Below are 26,401 nucleotides of genomic sequence, written 5' to 3' on the forward strand. Positions count from 1 at the left end.
GGAGCATCCTGTTGATAGCAACCTATTACCCCCAGCAACCAATCAGATGCAGCAGTGACGTCTTCCTGCAAGGTGAGCCAGGTATGTCTCTGTGGAATATTATGATAAAGCCCATGAATGGCCAGTTGCCCCTGTGGGTGGGACAGATCTGCTGTTTGAGACAAAGATACCCCCCTCCCCCCCCCCCCCCCCCCCCACACACACACACAGAGGGCTTTTTTTGGGTGGATTTGTACAGAGTAGATTCCGATGCTCCGCTATGGCTGAGATGTACAAGCAAGCGTCAGTGATTCCCTTGCAGAGAAGCCTTCCTTTTGTGACATGGAATGTGTATGAGAGTTTGCTATGAACACTTTGGCATTAGGAATGCAACCTGCTTGTTTCCGTAGCAATTCATCGAGACAGACCTTCACCTAAGCATATACAATGGCTGTGTGGAATATACAATGGTTCCATGAGTTAATTTGGACATTTCTCCTGACCATTCATTTAAAGGGAATCTGAAGTGAAAATAAACTTATGATTAAATGATTTGTATGTGTAGTACAGCTAAGAAATAAAATGTTAGGAGCAGAGACATAAGTCTAATATTGTTTCCAGTACAGGAAGAGTTAAGAAACTCCAGTTGTTATCTGTGCAAAAAAGCCATTGAGCTCCACCACTTTCAAAGTCACAGAGAGCTTTGTCTTCTGAAGCTTATCTCAACTGCCAGTCACTGTATTTTCTTTTTCTCTCCAGAGGACAGGTCAATAGTTCACTAGACTGCTCTGTAAAATCATTTAGAATGCTGAGTAGTGTGTAAACTGCCAATATTAGAGAATGATGCAATGTTATAAAAAACACTATATACCTGAAAATAAAAATATGAGAATATTTTCTTTGCTACTAATCTTCTAGTAATTATGCGTACTACACAACCAATTCATTGTATCATCATTTTTTTTCGCTTCAGTGTCACTTTAAACCTGCATTCAGGCATTATTTCCTTTAACCGTACAAATTAAATTTCTCTTCCTTGAAAGTTAATTATGTGACGTAAATGATCAGCTGTCTCTTCCCAGAGAGCTTTGCAACCAAACGTGTGGCATCCTCCATAGAATACACACATTTACAGCACTGAGGGAGTCATCCAGTGGCGTAACTACAAATCATGCCCCCCAAAGCTCACACCCTTTACCTTGCCTACCCCTGGTGACCCTCACAGCCATCTCACAAGCGTCATAAAACAAGGTGGACATCATGATCTTCACACCCATAACAAGTGTAGCCACATAAACTCCTGATCTGAAGGATGGATCCCCTATTGGAGGGAGTGAAGTAGTAGTTGGGGGCCACTGACAGCTCTGGGTCACCTGCGGTCACCTGGGCTGCTCCCCTATGGTTACGCCCCTAGAGTCGTCTTTAGTTAGGCCATTGCACCTTCAAAGGAGTGTCTGGATCTTGAAGGCAGCCTAGCATAGAATGTATGTTCTAAAAAGAAGCGGCTCTGTTCTCAGATCTGCAGGAAACTGATCTATAACGTCTTGAGCACATGGCTATGTGGGGCTCACAATATCGCGTTATTCTTGGCCCTCATATCTGGCGACAGTGATAGCATCAAACCATTTCAACCCTTATAAAAGGTGTAGAACGACATAGCTTCAGTCTCTCTGGGCAGGAGTGTGTAATAATCCTGTACGTAGTAATATAATACAGGTGTGATAGGAGAAGGATCCAGGCTCTTGGCTGGACGATAACTTGGAATAATCATTACTGCTATAATAAGTATTATAATAATACAGTATGAGGGGTGGCTTCAGTCTCTCAGTCTGGGCGATGGTGTGGAAGAAGGGAATGTCAGCTGGCTTTTCTCCTCAGGACAAAGTCATAGTTGGCGGAGGTGTTCATGGCGTAGTAGACGTTTGCCGTCTCTGGTATGGTCAGTTCTGTAAGGAGTATGCAGGAGGTGGGTATCAATAAAATTCATTAAAAACACACAAATGCATTATACATACATATGATCCATTTACTCTATGCACATTGAGGAGAAGTTGTTGAGAAGTGGGGAATAGATTTGATGATGTGAGTGATTTGTACGTTACTAGTGGCTGGTCATGGTCACTTAGTCATGAATCAGGTTCTTCTCCCTCATTTAGCCAGCACAGGAAACAGAACTGAGACATGATCACATGATCATGACCAGCCAATAAGAGGCCTACAAATCAATCGGGTCGCCTGATCAAATGGATCCATGCTTCTTGAATTTTCCTTGAAAGAGAAGAAAAAGGAGGGGAAATTGGAGGGCTTGTAGAGGAGAGAAAGCAGGAGGAAGGCAAGGATAAGACAGAGAGACGGCAGTCAGTGACAGATCAGCCTTGGTCAGTCACATTTCTGAACTAGGCACAGGTGATCATGGCACACATACCAGGATGGTGAGGGGAACTGACAACTAGGTGGGTATAGGTTCGGTGCAGGTGCTGAGCAGGGCTGTGGAGTTGGTAGAAAAACTGACTCCTCAGTTTATAAAATCTCCTACTCCAGGTACGCAACATTGCTCTGACTCCTCAGTTTATGTTACCTCTAACTCCAGATATCCCAAATTGCTTCAACTCCACAGCCCTGGTGCTGAGTATCAGTAATAGTGATGAGCACAAATTTTGCATCGAAATTAGCAATTATGATGTGAAATTACGATGCAAAATTTCGGGATAAATCGTAATTTACTCTATAATTGTAATCATTCGTAATTTCCCATCATTTTCACCTAATTTTGTGCAGACTTTAGAGATTAAAGTGAATGGGAACCGCATTTAAAAAAATGAGACAGATACTTACCCAAGGAGAGGGAAGGCTCTGGGTCCTATAGAGCCTTCCGGCTCCTCTCCTGGTCCCGTCGTTCCAGTGCTGGCTCGCCCGGTAGCAGTATTTGACTAAATTAGTCAAATACTGCTTTACCCGGCTGAAGGAGGCTTCAGAAGTCTTCAGGGAGCCCGAGTGCTCCTGAAGAAGGGCGGCCCTGTACTGCGCCTGCACAAGCACGCTCTCTTGCACGCTCACGCCTGTGCAGTATGGAGCCGCACGTCTTCGGGAGGACACGGCTCCCGAAGACTTCCAAATACCTTTTCGGCGGGGGATTGAAACGGGGGGGGGAGCCGGCACAGGATAGAGAGCACCGTGAGAGGAGACGGAAGGCTCTATACGACCCAGAGCCTTCCCTCTCCTTAGGTAAGTATTTGCTTCATTTGTTTTTAAAATGTGGTTCCCATTCACTAGCAAAGCTCCCATACATGCTATTGTCACCAAAATAGCTACATATGTTAAGCAGAATAGTGGGTATAAGTCAAAAAAAGAAAAAAAAATGCAAAGGAAAAATGTTTTTTAAACTGTCATTTTTCTGAATTAAAGAACCATTTCTCTCTGCATCTTTTAAATCGATTTTATCAAAAACCACAAGGTCTTTTTTGAAAAAAAAAAAAGTTGTACTTGTACCCACGATTCTCCCTAACATATGTAAGTCTTTTAGTGACAATAGCATGTATGGGGGTTTTGCTATTCATCGCTAAAGCCGAAATTACATGAAAATTATAGGAAAATTAGGCACAATTACAAATGATTATACAAAATCAATTGAATTCATAAATCGTAATTACATATAGGCATAATTGCAAACATTTACGTGAAATTTCATGTAATCGTAATTAGCTAATTCCCATCATCACTCATCAGTGATACAGTCCCCAACACGGAGGCTCTTCAGGTATGTGACACATTTTTCAGCTGTTATCTCTCACCCATCGAACTAAACCTTTACCAAAAAGGCCATTATTTCCAGCCTTGGCCTCCTCCTAACCCTTTTCTGATGCCTAACCATAACATTCCCCATATTGTTAACCCTTTATAGGCCCAGGTGTCGTCTTTCACTGACTTCTAACCCTAACAACCTCCCAATTTCCCCTCCTACAACTGTCCCCTACCTCGACTGTCACCCCACCCTGACTCCTAATCCTAACAACCCCCCCCAACTTCCTCTCCCTCAACTGTCGCCTATTCCTGACTCCTAACCCTGACATCCCCCGCCCAACTTCCCCTCACCAACTGTCTCCCCACCCTGACTTTTAACAACCCCCCCCCCTAACTTCCCCTCACCAACTGTCGCTCCTCCCTGACTCCTAACCCTAACAACCCCCCCCCCCAACTTCCCCTCACCAACTGTCGCCTATCCCTGACTCCTAACCCTAGCAACCCCCCCCCCCCCCCAACTTCCGCTCACCAACTGTCGCCTATCCCTGACTCCTAACCCTAACAACCCCCCCCACCAACTGTCTCCCCACCCTGACTCCTAGCCCTAACAACCTCTCCCACCCTGACTCCTAACCCTAACAACCTCCCCCAACTTCCCCTCACCAACTGTCGCTCCTCTCTGACTCCTAACAACCCCCCCAACTTCTCCTCACCAACTGTCTCCCCACCCTGACTCCTAACCCTAACAACCCCCCCCCACCTTCCCCTCACCAACTGTCGCCTATCCCTGATTCCTAACCCTAACAAACCCCCCAACTTCCCCTCACCCAACTGTCTCCCCACCCTGACTCCTAACCCTAACAACCTCCCCCACCCTGACTCCTAACAACCTCCCCCAACTTCCCCTCCCCAAACTGTTGCCCCTCCCTGACTCCTAACACCCCCCCCCCCCCTACCCAATTCCCCTCTCCGGGAAGAAAAAGCAAGAAAGCATTGTATTTGTACCTGGCTCACATGCCAGGATGGCAACACAAGGCCAGCAGCACCCGCTTCACCCATCCTCACCTTTTCCTTCTGATATCAGCTGCACCAGCTGGAAGTCGTCAGGCCCACAGGCCTCTATGTTGTGCTTGTGCAGAGCTCTCTGTATGACCACCCGGGACTTGTCCTGACTGGTGAGCTGCAGAGAGGACGTATATTAAAGAATGTAAAATCACAATTACTTTAAAACATATCAATATATAATCCTTCAACCTAATGGCAAACTCAATTTAAAACATATACAGTATGCAACAATTTCTATTTAAAAAAAAAACTAAAACTTAGTAAAAAAAAGTCCACTTCCACCTTGTTCCTGGCCTGTATCCAGTCTGAGCTGCCTGATTTGCAACAGCCTTTGGTAGGTCCCATTGTAACAAGATGATCAATAATATTGTTGTCACCAGTCAGTGGTGTTATGCTTTCAATGATTTTGCTGATCAGTGTATATTAAGAGATAACCTTCATTGAAAACTGTATGTTAAAAAGATCAGTATTTCCAGTGGACTAGGCTGCTGAAGATAAGTTAAGGGCTGGTGCACACCGAGCGGTTTTTGAAGCTTTCCGCAAACCGCTTCCGCCTGTGAAAACGCTTGGCTAATGTATTTCAATGGGCTGGTGCACACCAGCGGTTTGAGGTTTTTAGCAAACCGTAAATGTGGGTCCTGCAGCACTTTTGCGGTTTGCAGATGCGTTTCTGCCTCAATGTAAAGTATACGAAAAAACGCAAACCGCTCTGAAAAACGCTACATCAGAACGGTTTTCCAGGCCGTTTTGTTACAGAAGCTGTTCAGTAACAGCTTCACTGTAACAATATTTGTAATCTGCTACACAAAAACGCTCCAAAAAACGCTAGGCATGTTTAGAAAACTACCCCTAAACATGCCTAGAATCGCTCTGAAATCTGCTTCACAAACCTCTAGCATTTTGCTGATCTGCTAGAGGTTTTTGGTGTGCACTGGGCCTGAAAGTCTCTCTGTTCTTGATAAAGTGGGTAAGGGCCAAAATTTCTGCTGGAATTTTATAGTTGATTGGATCACCGTTTGGGAGAATAACCCTCACTTCCTGTTCCAGAGAGGAAAACAGCCCTCACTTCCTGTTCCAGAGGAGAAAATAAGTCTCACTTCCTGTTCTAGAGGGAAAATAAGTTTGACTTCCTGTTCTAGAGGAGAGCTCATCCCTCACTTCTTCTAGTGGATAGATGATGCCCCTTTTCTTGTTCTAGGGGGGAAAATAGGTTTCACCTTCTCTTCTAGATACACAAAAAGAGTTGGAGGGAATCTCCCGTATAAATAGTGCACAGAGTGGGGTATGTGGAGTGCCGGTGTTGTGCTGGGGTGTAGTCACTATAGAGCTCTTACCAGTATGCTCTTGTAAAGGTTCCCATGTGTGTTCTCCATGCTGACGCGGATGATACACAGATCAGCTATCTGCTGGTTGTACACTGGGAGGGATGGAGACATTGGAGAACGGGGAGAAGAGGTTGTTCGAGAAATGTCCTCTCTTCCTGGTGTGCTGGGTGGAGTCAGGGGATCCTGACCCTTAAGGTCCTGTCAGATTCATGAAAGAGAGGTAAAACAGCGTGTCAGTACAGCGTTTTACAGAAACACAGACCTTGGTCACAGTACCTGATCTGCATGCTTGTTCAGTCTGTGGCTTAAAGAGGAACTCCAGTGAAAATAATGTAATAAAAAAGTGCTTCATTTTTACAATAATTATGTATGAATGATTTAGTCAGTGTTTGCCCATTGTAAAATCTTTTAAAACCCCGATTTACATTATTACATTTATCACATGGTGACATTTTTACTGTTGGCAGGTGATGTAGCTGCTGCATGCTTTTTTGGCAGTTGGAAACAGCTGTAAACAGCTATTTCCCACAATGCAGCAAGGTTCACAGACAGGAAACTGCCAAGAGTACGTACTTTTCTTGTGGGAGGGATTTCACTACAATATCAGCCATACAGCGCCCCCTGATGCTCTGCTTGTGAAAAGGAATAGATTTCTCATGTAAAAGGGGGTATCAGCTACTGATTGGGATAAAGTTCAATTCTTGGTCGGAGTTTCTCTTTAAAGTAGCCATACAACTAGCGGTGATGGGCAGATTCAACCAAGAAACAAGTCTCTCTCTGATCGAATTTGATTAGAGAGAGATCTGTTGGTTGCCCATACACCATACGCCAATTACGATGGCACAAAGCATGTGGTGCATGTGTAATGTGCTTTGCGCCGCCACATGTATACCGCTAATGGAAGAGTGTGGGGGGGGGGAGGGGGGGGTCACAAAGACAAATGGGCACCACACAGTGGGTGACAGGACAGGTAATGTACACTGGGAGTTTCATCGCATTCGAACCCAATATTACTTGCCGTTACAGCCGTGCACCGATCGACCACGATGGCACGACATCTTGCAGCATGCACAATTGATACATGCACCAGTTTCGGCATATTGTCGATTGGGCATGCTCTTGGCGGCACCGATTTTCATTCGATTCGATAATAATTGTTGAATTGGATGGTACATCGGCTACCAAGTTGAGAGATGTATGACCACCTTTAGGCCTTTTTTCCATGGGAACCCAAAGGCAGTGAATTCACAGGGACCCAGTCCTCATGGAGTTACATCTGAGCAGATGCCGTCCTCAGACCTCAACCGCCGGGTAATACCACCACGTGTCAAATGTGACGTGTTACCAAATGCTGCGATTCAGCTGCGGGTAATTCCCGGGAGGATAAACTGCCCAACAAACCCACCCATGGGAGGCCTTAGAGGCAGAGGAACAAACCCACCCATGGGAGGCCTTAGAGGCAGAGGAACAAACCCACCCATGGGAGGCCTTAGAGGCAGAGGAACAAACCCACCCATGGGAGGCCTTAGAGGCAGAGGAACAAACCCACCCATGGGAGGCCTTAGAGGCAGAGGAACAAACCCACCCATGGGAGGCCTTAGAGGCAGAGGAACAAACCCACCCATGGGAGGCCTTAGAGGCAGAGGAACAAACCCACCCATGGGAGGCCTCAGAGGCAGAGGAACAAACCCACCCATGGGAGGCCTCAGAGGCAGAGGAACAAACCCACCCATGGGAGGCCTCAGAGGCAGAGGAACAAACCCACCCATGGGAGGCCTCAGAGGCAGAGGAACAAACCCACCCATGGGAGGCCTCAGAGGCAGAGGAACAAACCCACCCATGGGAGGCCTCAGAGGCAGAGGATCAGCAGGACAGCCAGGCAATCTGCATTGTTTATTGTCCAGCGCTGCATAATATGTCGGCATTATATAAATCCAATAAATAATAATAATTGTTTGAAAGAAACTATGGCGGCCCCCATATCTCTCTCACTTCAGGTGTGCTTTCAGTTTAGAGCTGCCAAATTAATAATAGTGTAAGTGTCAGCTACATAGGAAACAAGTCATGTACAGTGCATTTTACTTTGGGACACATTTGCATCTTATATGTAGGTGCACACATGTATTTTTTTTCTTTGAAAACATTTTTGTGATAGTGTTGCTCTAATTTTACTTTCAGGCCTTTTTCACATAAATCGCAAGCGCTGAGCAATTTATGGAGAGATTTTGAAAGCGCTTTCAGAGTGTAGTGTTGCTTTTTTTTCACTTCCTGACTTCAGTCAGGAAGTGAACTCTTTGCCCCAGAAATGAATAAATACAATGTATTTATTCATTAAAAGCGCTCTGGAAATCGCTTTTTAAATAGCTTTTTCAAGCGCTCAGCAATTTCCCTCTCGGTTCTATTGAATCGCAAACGCTCTGAAAATGGTGAAGGAGCCGTGTTTGTGATTGGATAGAAAGCTCATCGCTTATGTGAGAATACTCACATAAGCTACATTGCACTACCGCTTTTAAGGCGATTTTTTTAAATCGCCAGCCCCCCCTCCCCCTGAAATCACCCCTAATATGAACAAGCCCTAAGTCCTGAAGCAAATTTTCACGGGGATGAGAACTGTGGGTAATCTACCCCAAATGCACTACAGTACAATAAACATGTGGAGGGGATGCCATGATTTCCACTTTGAAACAGACCTGAACTCAATACTTCCTCTCTGCTCTAAAAGATAAGCAACAGCACACCTTTAAATAAAGATATTTCTTTGTTGCAGCTTACAGAGCTCCTGCAATAAATCTGCAAATCTGCAGTGTGGAGACTTCCTGCTTTCATGGAAGCAGAGAAATGATTAACATCCAGGCCCGTATGCAATTCACTTTTTCACCTGAGTTTTCTCCTAGGAGATAATTTTAAACTTGTCAATAAAATGCCCTTTAAGCCACCAGAAAGCAAGAAAATACTGAAAATAAATTTGATAATACTATTTTACCTACTTGTTGGTACTTTTTAAATTGAAAAGTGCTGGAAAGTTATTTTAAATCGAAGATTAAAAATTGTCTCCTGGGAGAAAACTCAGGTGAAAAAGTGAATTGCATATGGGCCAGGTGTTTACATATTAGCTGTGTCTGCCGAGACTACTGAATTTCTGTGCTGACACAGCGAAGAGATTAAATTACCCTTGTGATTACTTACAGATAAGGGGGAATTAGATAGGCTCTTCTCTCTAAATACATACAAGATGCATTTCTCTCTGTTTTCCTTGTGTCCTGTGCAAAAGTTCAGGTCCACTTTAAGTCTAAGTTCACAGTGGGTGTTGCGTTCCCTGCAACAGCAGGAATAGGAGAAAAGCGGTGCTGCATGTTATCCACACTCTGCGTCGCATACAGTGAAGCATACAGTCAATGAAAAGTATGCTTCATTGCCACGGTTAACGTGCTCGTTTTGCAGTAAGGCACGGTAACGCACTGCATGCAGTGTGTTGGGATGACACATGCCCTTATACCACCCCGCACTGGGAACATCGCATAGGCAGGGCAGCACGGTGGCGTAGTGGTTAGCTCTCTCGCCTTGCAGTGCTGGGTCCCTGGTTCGAATCCCAGCCAGGGCACTATCTGCAAAGAGTTTGTATGTTCTCTCCGTGTCTGCGTGGGTTTCCTCCGGGCACTCCGGTTTTCTCCCACATTCCAAAAACATAAGCATACGTTAATTGGCTCCCCCTAAATTGGCCCTAGACTACAGTACTTACACTACATAATATAGACATATGGCAATGGTAGGGATTAGATTGTGAGCTCCTTTGAGGGACAGTTAGTGACAAGATATATATATATATATATATATATATACACTGTACAGCGCTGCGTAATATGTCGGCGCTATATAAATACTAAATAATAATAATAATAATAGGTGGTGCACTGCAGTGCGGCAAGCCACATTACATTACACCCATTGCACCGCAATGCACCACTGTAAAGGCAGCCTTAGTAGCAAGTCGCGCACACTGTTACCTTAGTGGGGGTGCTGTTATCAGCTGGGCACAGTGCTGCGATAATTCCTTCATCAATCTCACAGCTGCTGCATGATCCTGAGGGAGAGACACGATCCCCGTTCATCTTGGGACTAAATACTTCTGATCCCAGCAGCAACCTGTCAATATAGAAGCAAACACACATGGAGAAACAGTCATTCAACAGCGCTGCATAAGACAAATAAATAAAATAATACATTCATAGACAGGAGAATGTTACAGGTAACAGTGACAATGCTGAACTGAATATACACAAGTCCTGATTGGAGAGAGAGAGGGCAGGGCTCCTCCCACATTTTCATGAAAGGTCTAATGAGCAGATGTGCTTGGTAGAGGTACAGGTAATAATGCATGGTGGGCCTTGTGGGGATACTGTAGATTTTGTATGATGGGCCTTGTGGGACTGACTACAGGAGATGATGCACGGTAGACCTATTAGAAGAACATGAGACCATCCTCCATTAGTGCAACTGAATGCAAATTTCATGCAAACTTGTGCAGCAGAGTGCGAATTTCGTGCAGGTTGTTGACAGGACATGATGGGTGTGGTCAGAGTACAAAAGATAATGCATGGATTGGTAGCTTGGTGATAGTACTAGTGATTACATATACAGTAATGGGACTACAGAAGATGTTACGTACTCAGTTCATGCCCAAGTGGTTTTTACCCTAACGGACCAGAGCAATTTTCACCTGTCAGTGCTCCTCCCTTTTATTCACCAATTACTTTATTACTACTTATCACTACAAAATGATCTATACCTCATTTTTTTTCCGCCACCTGTGGGTAGTACATTTTGCTAAGATTTTTTTTTTATTCTAAATGCGTTTTGATGGGAAAAATAAGAAAATAATGGAAAAAAATCATTATTTTCGGCCATTATGGTTTTAAAATTAAACGTTCTCCTGTGGATAAAACCAACACATTTTATTCATTTTATTTGCCCAGTTGTCCTGATTATTAAACCGTTTAAATGATGTCCCTATCACAATGTATGGCAACAATATATTATGTGGAAATATAGGTGTTATTTTTCTGTTTTATTTTGCTTTTTCGTCCGGTCCATAATTACAAGCCCCTATGTAGTAAAGTACAAGTAATTTCCCTCATAAAATATAGATTAAAAAAGCTGAGTCCCTAAGGCAACTATTTATGTATTCTTTTTAAACTAATTTTTTTTTACAAGTGTTTTTTTTTCGGGGGGGGGGCTTTGGAAGTGTAAGTTATTAATTTTATTAATATTGTGTAGGTATGTATGTATGTGCCTGTATGTGTAATTTTACTTTTTGGCCACAAGGTGGCGCTAGTGAACACTCTCCCGTTATAGGAAGTGTTCACTTTTTCTTTTTTTTTACATTTAACTATACTGTAACGATTTCCTGTTTTATGAATGGACATGGCCGCTGATCGCGGTCACGTCCATTCATTCTAGGCATTGCGATTGGGTAGAGGACCGTTCGGTCCTCTTCCCCAATCCCAGATCGCGGTGACCCGACGGCAAACAGTAGAGATGTGGCGAACAGTTCGCCGGGCGAACATCTCTGGGGGGTTTACTACTTCCGGGTCGCTCTGACCCGGAGTAGTACGCCTGCGCTGCCCGGCGGAGCGCGTCCTAGATCGCGCTCCTGTTGCCGAGCACTCTCTGCGCATGAGCGTGACGTCGTTCAGGCGTACGCAGGCGTACTACCCCGGGTCAGAGCAACCCGGAAGTAGTATACCCCCAGGGATTCAGAGATGTTCACCACATCTCTAGTAAACAGCGGTGGGAACCGCGTGCGGAACGGCGAGGGGAGCGAGCGACTTATTTAAACGTCCTGTTGCCATTAACAGGCTCAAACAGGAGGTTTTAATAAGTCAGTTTGCCATTAACTGGTTACTCTATGCACACTATATAAGCACTCTGTGAACTTACGAGCTGAACCTCTTGGTGAGTTTCCTGCGGATACGTGGAGAGTTCGGGCAAGAGTCTGCTGGCGGCTCAATTGTGCGTGAAATTCTGTAACTGTGGGTGAGAAATACAAGCAATGTCAGAATAATAATTCAATTCTATAACTCACTCTGTGCCCCTCCCATCTGTAAACATCCCCTGTAAATATCCATTCCCCTCTGTAAACACCAATGTCTGGCTGGGCCAAGCATTTGTGCTTATGAACAGGTCTGCTGCCTTGAGGATTAAAAAGTGGATCCGAGATAAACTTTTACTCATTGCATATTTGTGTTCCTTTCGTATAGTTTATAGGGCATTCCTCAAGCCAAATACTTTTTTGTTCTGTTTTAATACTCTAATTCCCTATAAACTAAACAAGCCTCACCCACAGCTTCTCCAGAGTGCCCTGGCACTCTGAGCCTTAGTAGCAAGGGCTTATGGGAGCTCAGTCTGGGCAGGAGGAGGAGGAGGTTACTAGCCAGAGATTTCAGAGGCAGAGGGGAGGATGGAGGAGGAGAGGGGAGTTTTCACAGGCTGAGGGCTGGAGATGCAGATCAGCTTGCCTGTGTGTAATGATCACAAACCGAACATGACCGCTAAACTGTTGAAGCTGTTTGCAGCCAGATTTGCTGTGTAAACTATCTAAACTTTAGATAAGATATATCGACAAGTTACTTGTTATAGTTAGTTTTTCATCCAGATTAAGCCTTCAACATCACACACTCAAATCCGTGGCAGTTCAGGAAGTGAGGCTTTTTTTTTTTAGAAACCTGATCACCCATTTTATTAACGCATACCTGAAGCCAAATAAATAAACTTATGGATTGGATAACAAATAGAACATTAATAGCAAAGAAAAGAGTCTCTTTTTTTAATAGAAAAATTTTATTTTCAGTTATTGCTTCTTTTTTTTATAACATTGTATCATTCTGTCATATTTGCAGTTTAGAAACTACACCCTGTCTTTTAAGCTATAAAATAAAGCAGAAATAATGACCCTTTGAACGTTTCTGCAGTAAAAGTGCTTCGGAAAACAGGACTGTTTCCGACCTAAAGGGTGGAAGGGCTCAGAGAAGCTCTTTTGCATAGATAACAACGGAAGGTTTTTTTTTCACTCTTCCTGTACTGGAAAACAGCATGAGACTTTTTGCTTTGGTACACAATGAGGTAATTTGGATGCCGGTGATAGCCGCTAGTAGAATATTGGTAAAATGACCGAAATTATGACAGTAGAATATTGTATGGATTCACGATAGTAAAATATTGGTAACTTTTTTCCGATATTCTACTATTGTCTAACCTGATCCTGTTCTCACTTTAACAATCTCTCAATCAATGCCAGTCAACCCCTTTAAACGAAGCCTACCACTAACTAACCCCTCCCCCCCAACCGAACGCCCTAGCCCCTCCCACAGCAATCCATGCCGTTATCTGCACTGCCTTTGCCACAAAATAGCCACAGTTTGTATAGCTGGCGTGCCCTGCGCACGCTATTTTACCAGGCAGGATTTTTTATAGCCGCAATTAATGGCTATAACTGGAAATTTGGGCACCAGAGGCACTCGATAAAATACTAAAAAAAAAATAATACAAAACTGCGGCTATAAATACCCAGCGTTTACCTGCTTCAGGTTTTTACAGCCCAATGATGTTGATCCAGGGATTTTATCTGATTGCCATCTGGAGTCGGGAAGGAATTTTTCCCCTTTGGGGATAATTGGACCTTGTAAGGGTTTTTCGCCTTCCTCTGAATCAACAGGGATATGTGAGGGAGCAGGCTGGAGTTGTACTTTGTTTTCTGGTTGAACTCGATGGACATATGTCTTTTTTCAACCTAAGAAACTACGTAACTATGTAACAGCCATGATTTGAAAATACACCAGTGACAGTCTGCCAGCCCCTGTCAAATCAGTTCCCTGTTTTTAAAGACATTTTTTGCTCACCTTTGGTCCTCGGTCAGCTGCCGATGCGTGTAAAACGCTTGTATGATTTCCGGCTTTGGTGTCAGGACGTAATGCCGGCAAGTCAGCTGCAGCTTCTGAATTTTGGCAAGCACTTCATACTCCTAGAAAGAGGAAAAAGCGTCAGCTCCTGGGACAAGACTGCAGTGGGTACCACAGATATAGGACCGAGATTCTTAGCTGCACACTCACCTTCCTCCTCTTCTCGAAGTTGATCAGGCCACCCTGTGAAACGACAAGGGGTTAAACATGGGAAGAAGAGACTTGTAGCTGTGATGCAGTATAATTACACAGGGGGAAAGCAGTCTCACCTCTACATAGTCAGGAAGTGCAGTGTCCAGCATGATAAGGTCTGTCAGAAAGGTTCCTAGATAAGGCACTGTACCCTGGGCTGGTCTCTGAAAAAAGAATGACCCGTCAACTCCTGGTAAAGGTATTTCTATTAGCTGGGTAAAGTGATGATCCTAAAATTCGATTTCACAGGAATTTTATTGGGGCTGGATCGAGAACTATGCAGAAGGTTAACCAGATGCTGATTAACGTGACAGTTAATAATGGCGCACAGCGCCAGGGGAATACAAAGGGCGCCCCATAGACTTACATTATATAACGCTATTTAGCGTTATAAGTGTTAAAAAATGGCGCAGGCAGTGTGCCTTACACTTATAACGCTAAATAGCGTTATAATTGTTCAAGAATGCAGCGGGGGTCGGGGGAGGAGAGAGTCAGCGGGACACTGGAGGGCATAGGCAGCGGGAAGGATGTGTGCAGAAGCATACGTTACCTTGTCCCGGCCGCCGATCGCTCCTTCCCTCCGCTCCTGCACTTCTTCCATTCGTTTACTGTAGTCCTGCAGCCGGCCAATCACCATGTGGCTTCAGTCTCCGCATGCTGATTGGCCGGCTGCGGGACTACAGCAAACGAAGGGAAGGAGCAATCACTGGCCCAGGATAAGGTAACGTATGCTTCTGCATACATCCGCTGCCTATGCCCTCTAGTCTCCCGCTGCCTCTCTCCCCCAGCCCTGCATGTTTATCATGGCGCACCGCTCTGCAATCAATGTAGCATAAAACGAAATTTACCGTTTTATTGTATTTACATTAAAACGGTAAATAGCGTTTTATGATACATTTATCGGCAGAACGGTGCGCCATTTTTCTCCCTGCGCCATTTTCGGATGGACCCGCTGATTAAAGGGAACCTAAACGGAGAAGGATATGGATTTTTCCTTTTAAAATAATACCAGTTGCCTGACTCTCCTGCTGATCCTGTGTCTCTAATACTTTTAAGGTGCGTACACACGCACTACTGACGGCAATGACGGATCCGTCTGACTCTCCCGCTGGGCAGGCGTTCCAGCGACAGTAGTGCGTGTGTACAGTCTGTCAGGCAGACTGATAAGGCTCAGCGGATCCTTCAGAAACAGCCTTATCAGTCTGCCAACAGCGCATACACACATGCTACTGTCGGCTGAACGTCCACCCAGTGGGAGGGTTACTGGGTGACTGGGATTAATATTCAGAAAAGTGGGTGGAGCCTAAAAAAGCCAATAACAATTCACCTGTTGATTTTCAAGGGGAATATTAAAATTGCTGCCATTCTTGCACTGTTAATGGCACAAGCCTCAAACCTGGTACAGTTGATCATTTGGTCACTGGGATTCAAATTCAGAAAAGGGGGTGGAGCCACAAACAGCCAATCAGATTTGTTTCATTTCACTGTGAAAATACAAATTGATGCCAAGGACCCCAAAGCTCACAAACTTGGTCAGTGAAGTAGCTGTAAAGTTTTAGTTCAGCCCCGACAAATTCCGGGTTCCCAAAATAAAGTATGTCTTTAGTGAAGAATGTTCTGAGGATCACTACCAGAGAAGGTGAGGATATTGCCACTGGCAGTGTCCTCTAGGGGGCAGCAATAGATAAGGCTTATACTTCACGGAGTCCTGGAGATAATAGACACATTACATAGGCTATATACAGTAGATCACTGCACCTATGTTACAGTGTCTGTCTCTTCATTACCAAGGGAAGAGAGAAACGTTTAGTGCCAAGGTTATGACCTATAGCAGCACTGCACACGCATGTCCATAGGGCAGCATCCACTAGCACAAATCCTATATTATAAAAGCCCTGTGTCGCTGCATCCAGTAGTTTAGCAGAGTCCCTGTGTCCCTGGTAATTTGTTACTGCGCATGTGCACAGTAACGTACAGCAGGAGGGACCAGGGAGGGAGGTTGGTGGCCGGGCAGTTGCGTGCGCGCGGCGCGTGCTCAGCGGGCGGGTGCGGTGGGCGTGCGCGCATGCGCATTGACTGGTGGTGGCGGCAGTGTTAAAAAAAGACCTAAAGCCCGTTTTTAAACGGGCTTGGGTCTACTAGTAAGAAACATATTTATTTATTTATTTGAGTGAACCTAACTTGCCTAATCTCCATGCTCCCATCCAGTGACTGACTAAGCATTACCTTGTACTCATACTGTGCTGTGTGATCTGGTTTTCTATTATTCCTGTATTGTCATATTGCTGTATGTCACCCCTAAATATTGTCTGTAACCTAAACTAATGTCCAGCGCTGCGTAATATGTTGGCGCTTTATAAGTACAATAAATAAATACATTTATTTTAAAACATAGGTCCCAACTGTCTCCCTTTTGGAGCCATGTCCCTTTTTCTTCCTCATGTGTCCCTCTTTCAGGACTGATGCACAGATCTATGTAAATATATGTATTTTTCTCCTTAAAAATGTTTTTAGTTGAATGTTTTCCGTTAAATTGATATATTTTTTATTTTCAAATGAAGGAAAATGAACCAGGATAGAAAGGACCAGTGTGATTTGAATTATAAAACAAACATATTTTTCTTATGAAATCTTTATGGTATTGACTAGGGATGTGATGAGGGCGTGGTTAGAGGTGTGGAAGGGGTGTGGCTTATGCATCCCTTTTTCTGATCTCAAAAAGTTGGTAGGTATGCGATCCTGCCTGGTAACACCAGTAGCAATAACCAAATCAGAGGCTGCAACTACACCAGGACCCTTGGACCAGAGGGGCCCACTAGAGGCACTCATTCAACCACAGTATTAGCTTTTCAATGGTGCTATGCTGGTAATGATCACTACTATATATGCTTTGAACAGTGATAAACATTGACACACTGTCAATGCAAGAATGGACAATGCTACAGCAACACGATACCTATGCAGAAAAGTGTCTTAAACAAGTTAGATGGACTGGTTTGGTGTTAAAAGAATCATACGCTACTTGACGGGTACCATGCACTTCAAACTGAGGCTACCATCGGCTGGGAAGAATTGCGTGATTGGATATGTAGATGCAGATTGGGCTGGTGATTCCAGCGATCTAAAGTCTACCAGGGGTCATCATAAACAATACTAATTTCCTGGCTGTCCTGCTGATACATTGCTTCTAATACTTTTAGCCATAGCCCTTAACCACTTGAGGACCCACCCTTTACCCCCCCTTAAGGACCAGCGCTGGTTTGATTGATCTGTGCTGGGTGGGCTCTGCAGCCCCCAGCACAGATCAGGGTGCAGGCAGGGAGATCAGATTGCCCCCCTTTTTTCCCCCCTATGGGGATGATGTGCTGGGGGGGTCTGATCTCTCCTGCCTGCTGTGGGTGGCGGGGGGGGGCACCTCAAAGCCCCCCTCCGCGGCGAAATTCCCCCCTCCCTCTCCTACCTGCTGCCTCCCCCGGTGATCGGGGCTGCACAGGACGGCTATCCGTCCTGTGCAGCCAGGGACAGGACGTCCCCTGTCACATGGCGGCGATCCCCGGCCGCTGATTGGCCGGGGATCGCCGATCTGCCTTACGGCGCTGCTGCGCAGCAGCGCCGTACAAATGTAAACAAAGCGGATTATTTCCGCTTGTGTTTACATCTAGCCTGCGAGCCACCATCGGCGGCCCGCAGGCTATTCACGGAGCCCCCCGCCGTGATTTGACAGGAAGCAGCCGCTCGTACGAGCGGCTGCTTCCTGATTAATTAGGCTGCAGCTGGCGACGCAGTACTGCGTCGCTGGTCCTGCAGCTGCCACTTTGCCGACGCACGTTATGAGTGTGCGGTCGGCAAGTGGTTAAACAAGCATGCAGCAGATCAGGTGTCTCTGACAAATCTCTGACTAGCTGGTTTCAGGTGTGTGATTCAGACACTACTAATGTCAGAATGATCAGCAGGACATCCAGGCAACCAGTATTGTTTAAAAGGAAATAAATATAGCACCCCCCCCCCCCCCTCCTCATATCCCTCTCGCTTCAGGTACCCTTTAAAATGTTTGCATAATCTTGCATCAAAGAATTATTTAAAACAGAATTTTGCCTTCTTAAAACAGAAGATATTTGCGATTATTCAGGTTGGCGTGAGCATATGATGTCTCCCACAATGCATCACTGCCGAATATGCAAATCAACCCTTTGTTGTCCATGCAAGCTAACCACGCCTCCAGAACTGATGGAATGCAATGATGTGTCAGCTTGTTAATATTACAGAGCCACAATAATCCAACATACATGCAGACTGTTTCAGATTGGTTGATCCTCATCAGTGCTTTGTATGGATTAATGTGGCTCTATGGGGTAGGACTTGAAACACCCAGTGTAATTGCCCAGCATGCTCATGGTGAACCAGAACTCCTAGGAGTGTATAAGGGGCTGAAAAGGACAAAAGGCCCTCTTACTAAAATGTTATGCAAAACAAAAGTTTATTTGCTATTATTCAGGTTGGAGTGAGCATAAGAGGTGTCCCACAATGCATCACTGCTGTATATGCAAACCGTCCCTTTAGTGTCCCTGATAACTAAACACACCTCCAGAACTGATGGAATGCAATGATGTGGCAGCTTGTTAATTGTACAGAGCCGAACTAATCCAACATGCAGCACTCTCCTTTGTTCACCATTGAAGAATTATTTGTATCTCACTGGCCATACCTAGACATTGGGCTTGATTTTTATAAGACAAATAGCATGCCTTATCCGAGTTAACACACCTTATCAAAGTTAGCAAGCCTTATCAGAGTAGCATACAGAGCGCTACGAACTTATGCCTGCTAATTGACAATGACAAGAGCTCCACTCGTCCTGACCTGAGCCCCTGCGGGTGCGTCGCACTCGCTATGCTACTCTGATAAGGCATGTTAACTTTGATAAGGCATGTTATCTCTGATAAGGCTTGTTAACTTGTATAAGGCATGCTATTTGTCTTAGTAAATTAAGCCCTTTTTATCACAAGTTTTGTGTTGTGTAGCAGACACCAGCTCTTCCCGAGGTGTCAGAGGCATCGCTAGTGTTTTCAGCGCCCGGGGACAAGACAGTTTTTGTGCCCCCCTCCCCCTCTAGAAAAATGGGCATGGCCACGCATCAGAATGTGGTCATGGGTGGAGTCAAATGTACAAATGCTGTTTAGATAGCCAAATATGTCCCCCTTACTCCATTCAGATAACCTGATGTGGCCTCTTGAGCGTGGCCGCAGCGGCAGCCCCAGGACTGCCTAACACCAAATGGCGTCAAGTCCTGGGGCTGCAGTTTGCAGGAGATCGCGCGCATGCTTGGGGAGCGGGCAGTCTCCGATCGCCGTCTTTTATGTTAGTATAGTGCTGCGATAAGCAGCAGCGCTGTACTGGGGACAGCCGTGGGGTACGGCTGTCCCCCTTGGCACTTGAAAGTGATCGGCTCCCATAGGCAGAAGCCTATGACAGCCGATCACCAGGATTGGCCGGCGGGGGGGAGGGGGGGGGGGAAGGGGTTTTTGAAGAAGAAAAAAAAAAAGAAGCAAAATGTATTAATTAAAATGTAATGTAAATATTTATTTAAAAAAAAATAAAGACTGGGGGGGTGGGGGGGGGGGGATCAGACCCCACCAACAGGAAGCTCTGTAGGTGGGGAGAAAAGGGGGGAGGGGAATCACTTGTGTGCTGAGTTGTGCGACCCTGCAGCTATGCCTTAAAGCTGCAGTGGTCAATTATGTAAAAATTGGCCTGGTCTTTAGGGGGATTTAACACTGCGGTCTTCAAGTGGTTAAATAGCCAGATATGCCCCATTTAGATAGCTAGATGTGCCCCGCTTTTTCTACTGCTGTTAACGCTTCTGCACTCTTCCTGCAGAGGGAGGAAGAGAAGCAGGAGCACTTCAGGCAGCCAGCGAGCCTCCTCTCACACGTGTGAGTGTGCAGGGACTGTGCTGAGCCCCATTACAGCACTGCACCCGGGGACAAATGTCCCCTCTTGCCCCCCCCCCCCCCCCCCCATAGCTACGCCTTTGCTAGCTGTAGTGTATCTGGTGTAGCTGTCTCTTTTAGCAGTGTGTTTTGATGGCACAGCACAAGGGGATATGTTTTGCATACAGGGAAATGCAGAGTAAATATGTCAGCATGAATGTGTATCCTGGTGAGCTCAGCCTGTGTACAGGAAGTGGAGAATGCTGAATGTACACAGTACACACGTGACAGATGTTACAGGACGCAGGATCTCTTCCTGCTGGCAGGCTCTAGCTGGCAGTGACGGTTTGTATTATTATTATTATTTAGTATTTATATAGCGCCGACATATTACGCAGCGCTGTACAGTGTATATATATCTTGTCACTAACTGTCCCTCAAAGGAGCTCACAATCTAATCCCTACCATTGCCATATGTCTATATTGTGTAGTGTAAGTACTGTAGTCTAGGGCCAATTTTAGGGGGAGCCAATTAACTTATCCGTATGTTTTTGGAATGTGGGAGGAAACCGGAGTGCCCGGAGGAAACCCACGCAGACACGGAGAGAACATACAAACTCTTTGCAGATAGTGCCCTGGCTGGGATTCGAACCAGGGACCCAGCGCTGCAAGGCGAGAGAGCTAACCTCTACGCCACCGTGCTGCCCTGTATAAAGAATATGTATAAAGAAATGGTGAGAAACAATGCAGTCATATTGGCAAGTGGCCTCCGACTTTCCAAAAGTACACCAAAAAAAAGGGTGCTCTTCAATTGAATGTAGGGAGGACAGGGCAGCAGTTTTATAATTAAAGAAGCACTGTAACAAAAAAAACAGCCCCTGGGGGGTGCTTAGTGCAGAAGTGGGAAGCCTTTGGATCCTAATGAGGATCTATCGCTGACAGCCCCCGAACAGTGGCGGTGTAAATATTTACCTTCCTGACTAAAGCACAGACGCAGTAGCGGTTTTTCCGATGGGCTCCAGCAGAAATGGCCGAGCCCGATTGCATCCGCTCTACTGTGCAGGCACAAGTTGCACTAGAGCGGACCTGATTGGGCTCACTCCCACTTGTCCAAAACATGCCGCGGAACGCGAGACGGAAACCAGAGTCCGGACTTGGCACGTTTTCCCAGACCGGACGGGAAAATGTGTCTAATGAAAGCCTATGAGAATGGACACTGTCAGTTCTCACTAGGCTAGTCGCCACAACCGCGTTGGCCGTTTCGCCCACATCCCGTCACCGCTGTGATGTCATACTCAAGCGCCCTACCATCCATCGCCACCGCACGGTCACTGCAAGACAGCCCGGTGGCGGGGGGGATCTCCATTGGGCTGCAAAAGACCAATGGGAATCCTCAGCAACAGGAAGAATTCTCATTGATTCATGTTGAACATATTGGCCTGCTGCAGGGACCGAGCAGCGGTGGCGGGACAGGCCTACGTGAGCGACGCTGCGGATGTACATACGCGGAACGGTCGGGTATTTTGCTGCATGCGGCCGCAGAATGGACAGTATGCATTGCGGATGCACTTACCGTTTCCATTCTGAAACCGCACCAAAAAACACTAAATAATCTATAAAGAATATTGTAAAACAATAAATAACCAGTTTTATCCATTATGTTATGTTTACTAAAGTCCCTCTTTATACAACAAGATATACATTTACAAGGGATACTCTTCTTTGGTACCCAAACCAGTGAAATGTCAGAGTTCCCCTTTAAAGAGAACCTGTACTGAAAAAAAGGGCCCTGGGGGGAACTTACCTCGGGAGGGGGAAGCCTCTGGATCCGATTGTGGCTTCCCCCCACCTCCTCCGTCCCACGGTGGTCTCGCTGTGCCCCTCGTAAGCCATAGCCGACAATTTGTCAGGCTGTGGCTGGCTTATTTACCTTCCCCAGCTTCAGCGCAGTAGCGGCTCTCGGCTTGGATCAGACAGAAATAGCCGATCCCAGTCGGGTCACCGCTAGTTCTGCCTGATCTGAGACGAGAACCGCTATTGCGCCTGCGCTGGAGACGGGGAAGGTAAATATTTACATGGCGGCCGTTCGCAACGGCCCAGCAAGACCACTGTGGGACTGAGGAGGACGGCGGAAGCCCCAATCAGATCCAGAGGCTTCCCCCTCCCCAGGTAAGTACCCCCCAGGGGCCCTTTTTCTCATTACAGGTTCTCTTTAAAGTAATAATAATAATGTGACTGGTGATCCCAGCATGAGGTCTATTATTATTTACCGGAGGTGGGATTTAGCGATAAGCCCTTTTTCAGAAGAATAAAGATCCATAGAACTACAACAGTACACCGTAATTACAGTATATTACATTGTATGTCCCTAATCCTGTGAAATATTCTGCAATCACTGCAGGTGAACAGCGACACAAAGCACAATGTCTGCAGAGACTGAGCGCTGTACACAGCCGCCCAGCACAATGCATTACATTATTACAGCCTTTAAGTGTTGCCTTTCAGTAGACATGGCTGGTTATTTTCCACATAACCTGACATGCTACAGTGTGTCCCCGGGTGCAATGACTGCTTTATTACCAAGGGACTTGATTAGGAGAGTCCTTAGTGACTATCACAGTCAAAGCACACCATCTTAAAGGACACCCGAGGCTAAAATAAACTAGTGAAATAAACAATTGTATCTATCTTTCTTCTCCTAAAAATGACTTTTTAAGATATTCCACAGTTTTATCTTATGTTTAAGTGGTGTTTCCATGGAGTTCACGGAGGGTGTCTCCGTGAACAGCCTGCGAGCCTCCGATCGCGGCTTGCAGGCGAAACGTAAACACGGGGGGAAGAAATCCCCTGTGTTTACATCATACGACAGCAGCGCCGTAAAGGAGATCGGCGATCCCCAGCCTCTGATTGGCCGGGGATCGCCGCCGTCTGATAGGCTAAAGCCTATTAGAGGTGGTACAGGACGGATCGCCGTCCTGTGCCGCCCATAGCGAGAGGGAGGGAGGAATATCGCTGTGGAGGGGGGCTTTGAGGAGCCCCCCCGCTCGGCCACACAAAGCGGCGGCGATCAGGACCCCCCCCCCCCCAGCAGAACATCCCTCTAGTGGGGAAAAAAGTGGGGAAGTCTGATCGCCCTGCCACAATCCTGATCTGTGCTGCGGGCTGGAGAGCCCACGCAGCACAGACCAGCCAATACAGCCCTGGTCCTTAAAGAGAATCTGTATTGTTAAAATCGCTCAAAAGTAAACATACCAGTGCGTTAGGGGACATCTCCTATTACCCTCTGTCACAATTTCGCCGCTCCTCGCCGCATTAAAAGTGGTTAAAAACAGTTTTAAAAAGTTTGTTTGTAAACAAACAAAATGGCCACCAAAACAGGAAGTAGGTTGATGTACAGTATGTCCACACATAGAAAATACATTCATACACAAGCAGGCTGTATACAGCCTTACTTCTGAATCTCAAGAGATCATTTGTGTGTTTCTTTCCCCCATGCACTGAAGTTTCAGGCTGCTCTTTTCTTCTTGCAAACAGCTTTGCCCTTGTTTGTAATTCCTCAGTATGTGAAAGCCCAGCCAGCTCAGAGGACGATTTATCCAGCTGATTAGAGCAGCTTCTCTCTTCTCTCTTATCTAAATAACACACAGGCAGTGTGCATAGCAGAACCACAACACTGAAGAACTTGGCAGCCTTCCAGACACAGGCCGACAAGTCTGACAGGGGAAAGATACATTGATTTATTACAGAGACTGTCATAGTAGAAAGTGCTGCAGTTAGCCAGAACACATTAGAATAGCTTTTGGAACATGTAGGATGATAAAAAACAGGATGCAATTTTTGTTACGGAGTCTCTTTAAAGGAATACTATCGATTCACATTTTTTTCAATTGACACAGGAATTGTTTGGGAAGTGCTGCTAGTTACTGGTGTATACATTTTAGTAGCAACTTCTTTGTTTACTGTTATCAAAATACTTTCAAACTTTACTGACGCCAAAACTGATGGCAGACTGAGCCATGAGGAGAGGGGAAATACCCCTCACACTTGATCAGTTAACTCTGTGTAACTCTGTGTGTGTGTGTGAGAGAGAGAGAGAGAGCTCCCAACAGCTGCAGCCTCTGTGTCCTGTGTTTCTGACTGACGTGTCTGAAGAGAGCAGAGGAAATGTAACGAATTGTCACAGCTTTTCATACTGTTTTTGCTTTCAGAGTTTGATATGTTTGATATTTGCTTTCTGTAGTCTGATATGCAACTCTGGTTGTGCATTGAAGCAGACACCCCTTCTGCAATTGATTTGTCCCAATATAGCTAAATCCTACCCTCAATAAATTACAGCTTTTGCCTCTGATATTTAACATGAAAAGTAGGAAAATGTTTACACAGCTACTTAGACATTATTTGTACATTGTCATTTTAGAACACTTGGGTATTGATAAGTTTTAACTGTTTTATTGTTTTTGCTCAATGATGCATTCATTGAAGTATGCCAGAGCTAAAATCAATGAACTATTGACCCTTTTTATCTTTTTCCTGCTCTCAGAAGCCATTTTCTGCTAGGAAAGTGTTTTAAGCCTCATCTACACGAGGCGATGTGACTTATCAATCAAGCCGCTGATGCGGCTCGATTGATAAGATCCGTCAGGTCGGATTTCGCCACAGCCGATTTCCTGCTCGTTCTCCACGAGGGGACAATGGCAGGGAATCGAGCGGAAGATAAGCAGTGCCGGCGGGGACGAGCGGGGGATCGAATCCGACGCACACGCGGGCGAGCGGGGACGCGGCGGGTACGCGCGGGGATGTGGAAGAGGCGATCCAGCGGCTAATCGAGCCGCCGGATCGCCTCGTGTAGACGAGGCATTATAGTTGGAATTTCTTATCAGTGAGGGTCACACTGTAGTCACTTCCTGTCTGAGTCAGGACCGAGTCAGCCACTTACATACCTGATATTTAACTCTTTCAGGCAGAGAAAGAAAAAAGGAACACAGCCTAGTTATTTGTGTGCTAAGCACTGTACATACCCATGTCTATCTCTGTCTGCAACCCTGGCTTCAGGGGCTTAAAGTGAAAATTTGCATATTCAGTAGTGATGCATTGTGGGGTAACCACAGATGTTCACTAAACCACTTGAGGACCACAGTGTTAAACCCCCCTAAAGACCAGGCCTTTTTTGTAAAACAGGCCACTGCAGCTTTAAGGCCAAGCTGCAGGGCTGCACAACACAGCACACAAGTGATCCCCCCCTTTTCTCCCTCTGTTGGTGGGGTCTGATTACACCCCAGGTGTTTGTTTTTTTATAAATATTTATTTGTTTTATCTTTTATTAAAATTGTGTCTTTTTTATGTGTGCAGTGGCCATTCCTTCCCCCGGCAGCCTATCCGTGTGATCGGCTGTCATAGGCTTCAGCCTATGACAGCGGATCACCTCTGAGCCAATGGAGGGGACAGCTGGGGACACACGGCTGTCCCCAGCACCGCGCTGCTGTAGATCGCAGTGCTGTACATGGTAATTAGACGGCAGTTTCGTTGTCTAACAGTCTCCCAAGCGGCCGCCCACCAAGCAGGAGATGCCAGCGCAGCCTGTGTGCGATCTCCAGCAAAACAGAGCCCAAGGACTTTACGCCGAACGGCATTAGGCGGTCCTGGGGCTACCACCGCGGCCACGCGTGACGGGGTCGGCTAAAAGCTGAATTATGACAAATAACTTCTGTTTTAAGACGGCAAACCCCACTAAGCATTGCTTTTTAGTAGGAGGTCTTTTCGGTTTCTTTTAACCTCCTATACATTCCTAGTGGTATTGGGTCACCCCGAGCTGATTGGTTAGTGCAGGTGAAGGCTAACAAACAAGTAGAAGAGTTTACTTACTCTGGTTGAAGTGAAAGCAAGAAGTTTTGAATCGAGACGTTCTGAATTGCTTTTACTGATGGCGAACACGGTACAACACTCTAATGCTTCTACTGGGTGAAGTGAGCAGCACAAATGTTTGACACAGTTCACCTCAGGGAAAGTTTTGGCTCCTCTCCAGGTATCGCTGTGTCACTCATCAACCAGCCTGCTGAGTGCAAGAACCGGATTTCCAGGAGGGCAGAGGCTTCAATGTCTATAATAAAACTGATAATCAGAAGGCGATCTGGCATGCCAGCAGATGCCTTGAGATAGCAGAGGCTGGAGCCAGCAATTCCACTGCGTGACGACAGCCCTACCTGACTGGCACATG

The 26,401-nt window shown here is 45.8% G+C and overlaps 1 protein-coding gene across 3 annotated transcripts in view; it reads right to left on the minus strand.

The window, feature by feature from the left end:
• Positions 1-921: 921 nt before the first annotated feature.
• Positions 922-26,401, minus strand: part of RGL3 (ral guanine nucleotide dissociation stimulator like 3) — a 115,962-nt gene continuing 90,482 nt past the window's right edge. For all 3 annotated transcript variants that reach the window (XM_068274249.1, XM_068274250.1, XM_068274251.1), the window contains 8 exons: positions 14,335-14,421; positions 14,216-14,248; positions 14,006-14,127; positions 12,048-12,137; positions 10,115-10,253; positions 6,120-6,308; positions 4,786-4,900; positions 922-1,925 (listed from right to left, as the gene is read on the minus strand). In XM_068274249.1, coding sequence (XP_068130350.1) covers positions 1,837-1,925; positions 4,786-4,900; positions 6,120-6,308; positions 10,115-10,253; positions 12,048-12,137; positions 14,006-14,127; positions 14,216-14,248; positions 14,335-14,421 — 864 coding nt within the window. In that variant the 3' untranslated portion in view covers positions 922-1,836. The remainder of the gene's footprint in view (positions 1,926-4,785; positions 4,901-6,119; positions 6,309-10,114; positions 10,254-12,047; positions 12,138-14,005; positions 14,128-14,215; positions 14,249-14,334; positions 14,422-26,401) is intronic.

The sequence above is a fragment of the Hyperolius riggenbachi genome, chromosome 3, assembly GCF_040937935.1.
Source record: "Hyperolius riggenbachi isolate aHypRig1 chromosome 3, aHypRig1.pri, whole genome shotgun sequence".
Lineage (NCBI taxonomy): Eukaryota > Metazoa > Chordata > Amphibia > Anura > Hyperoliidae > Hyperolius > Hyperolius riggenbachi.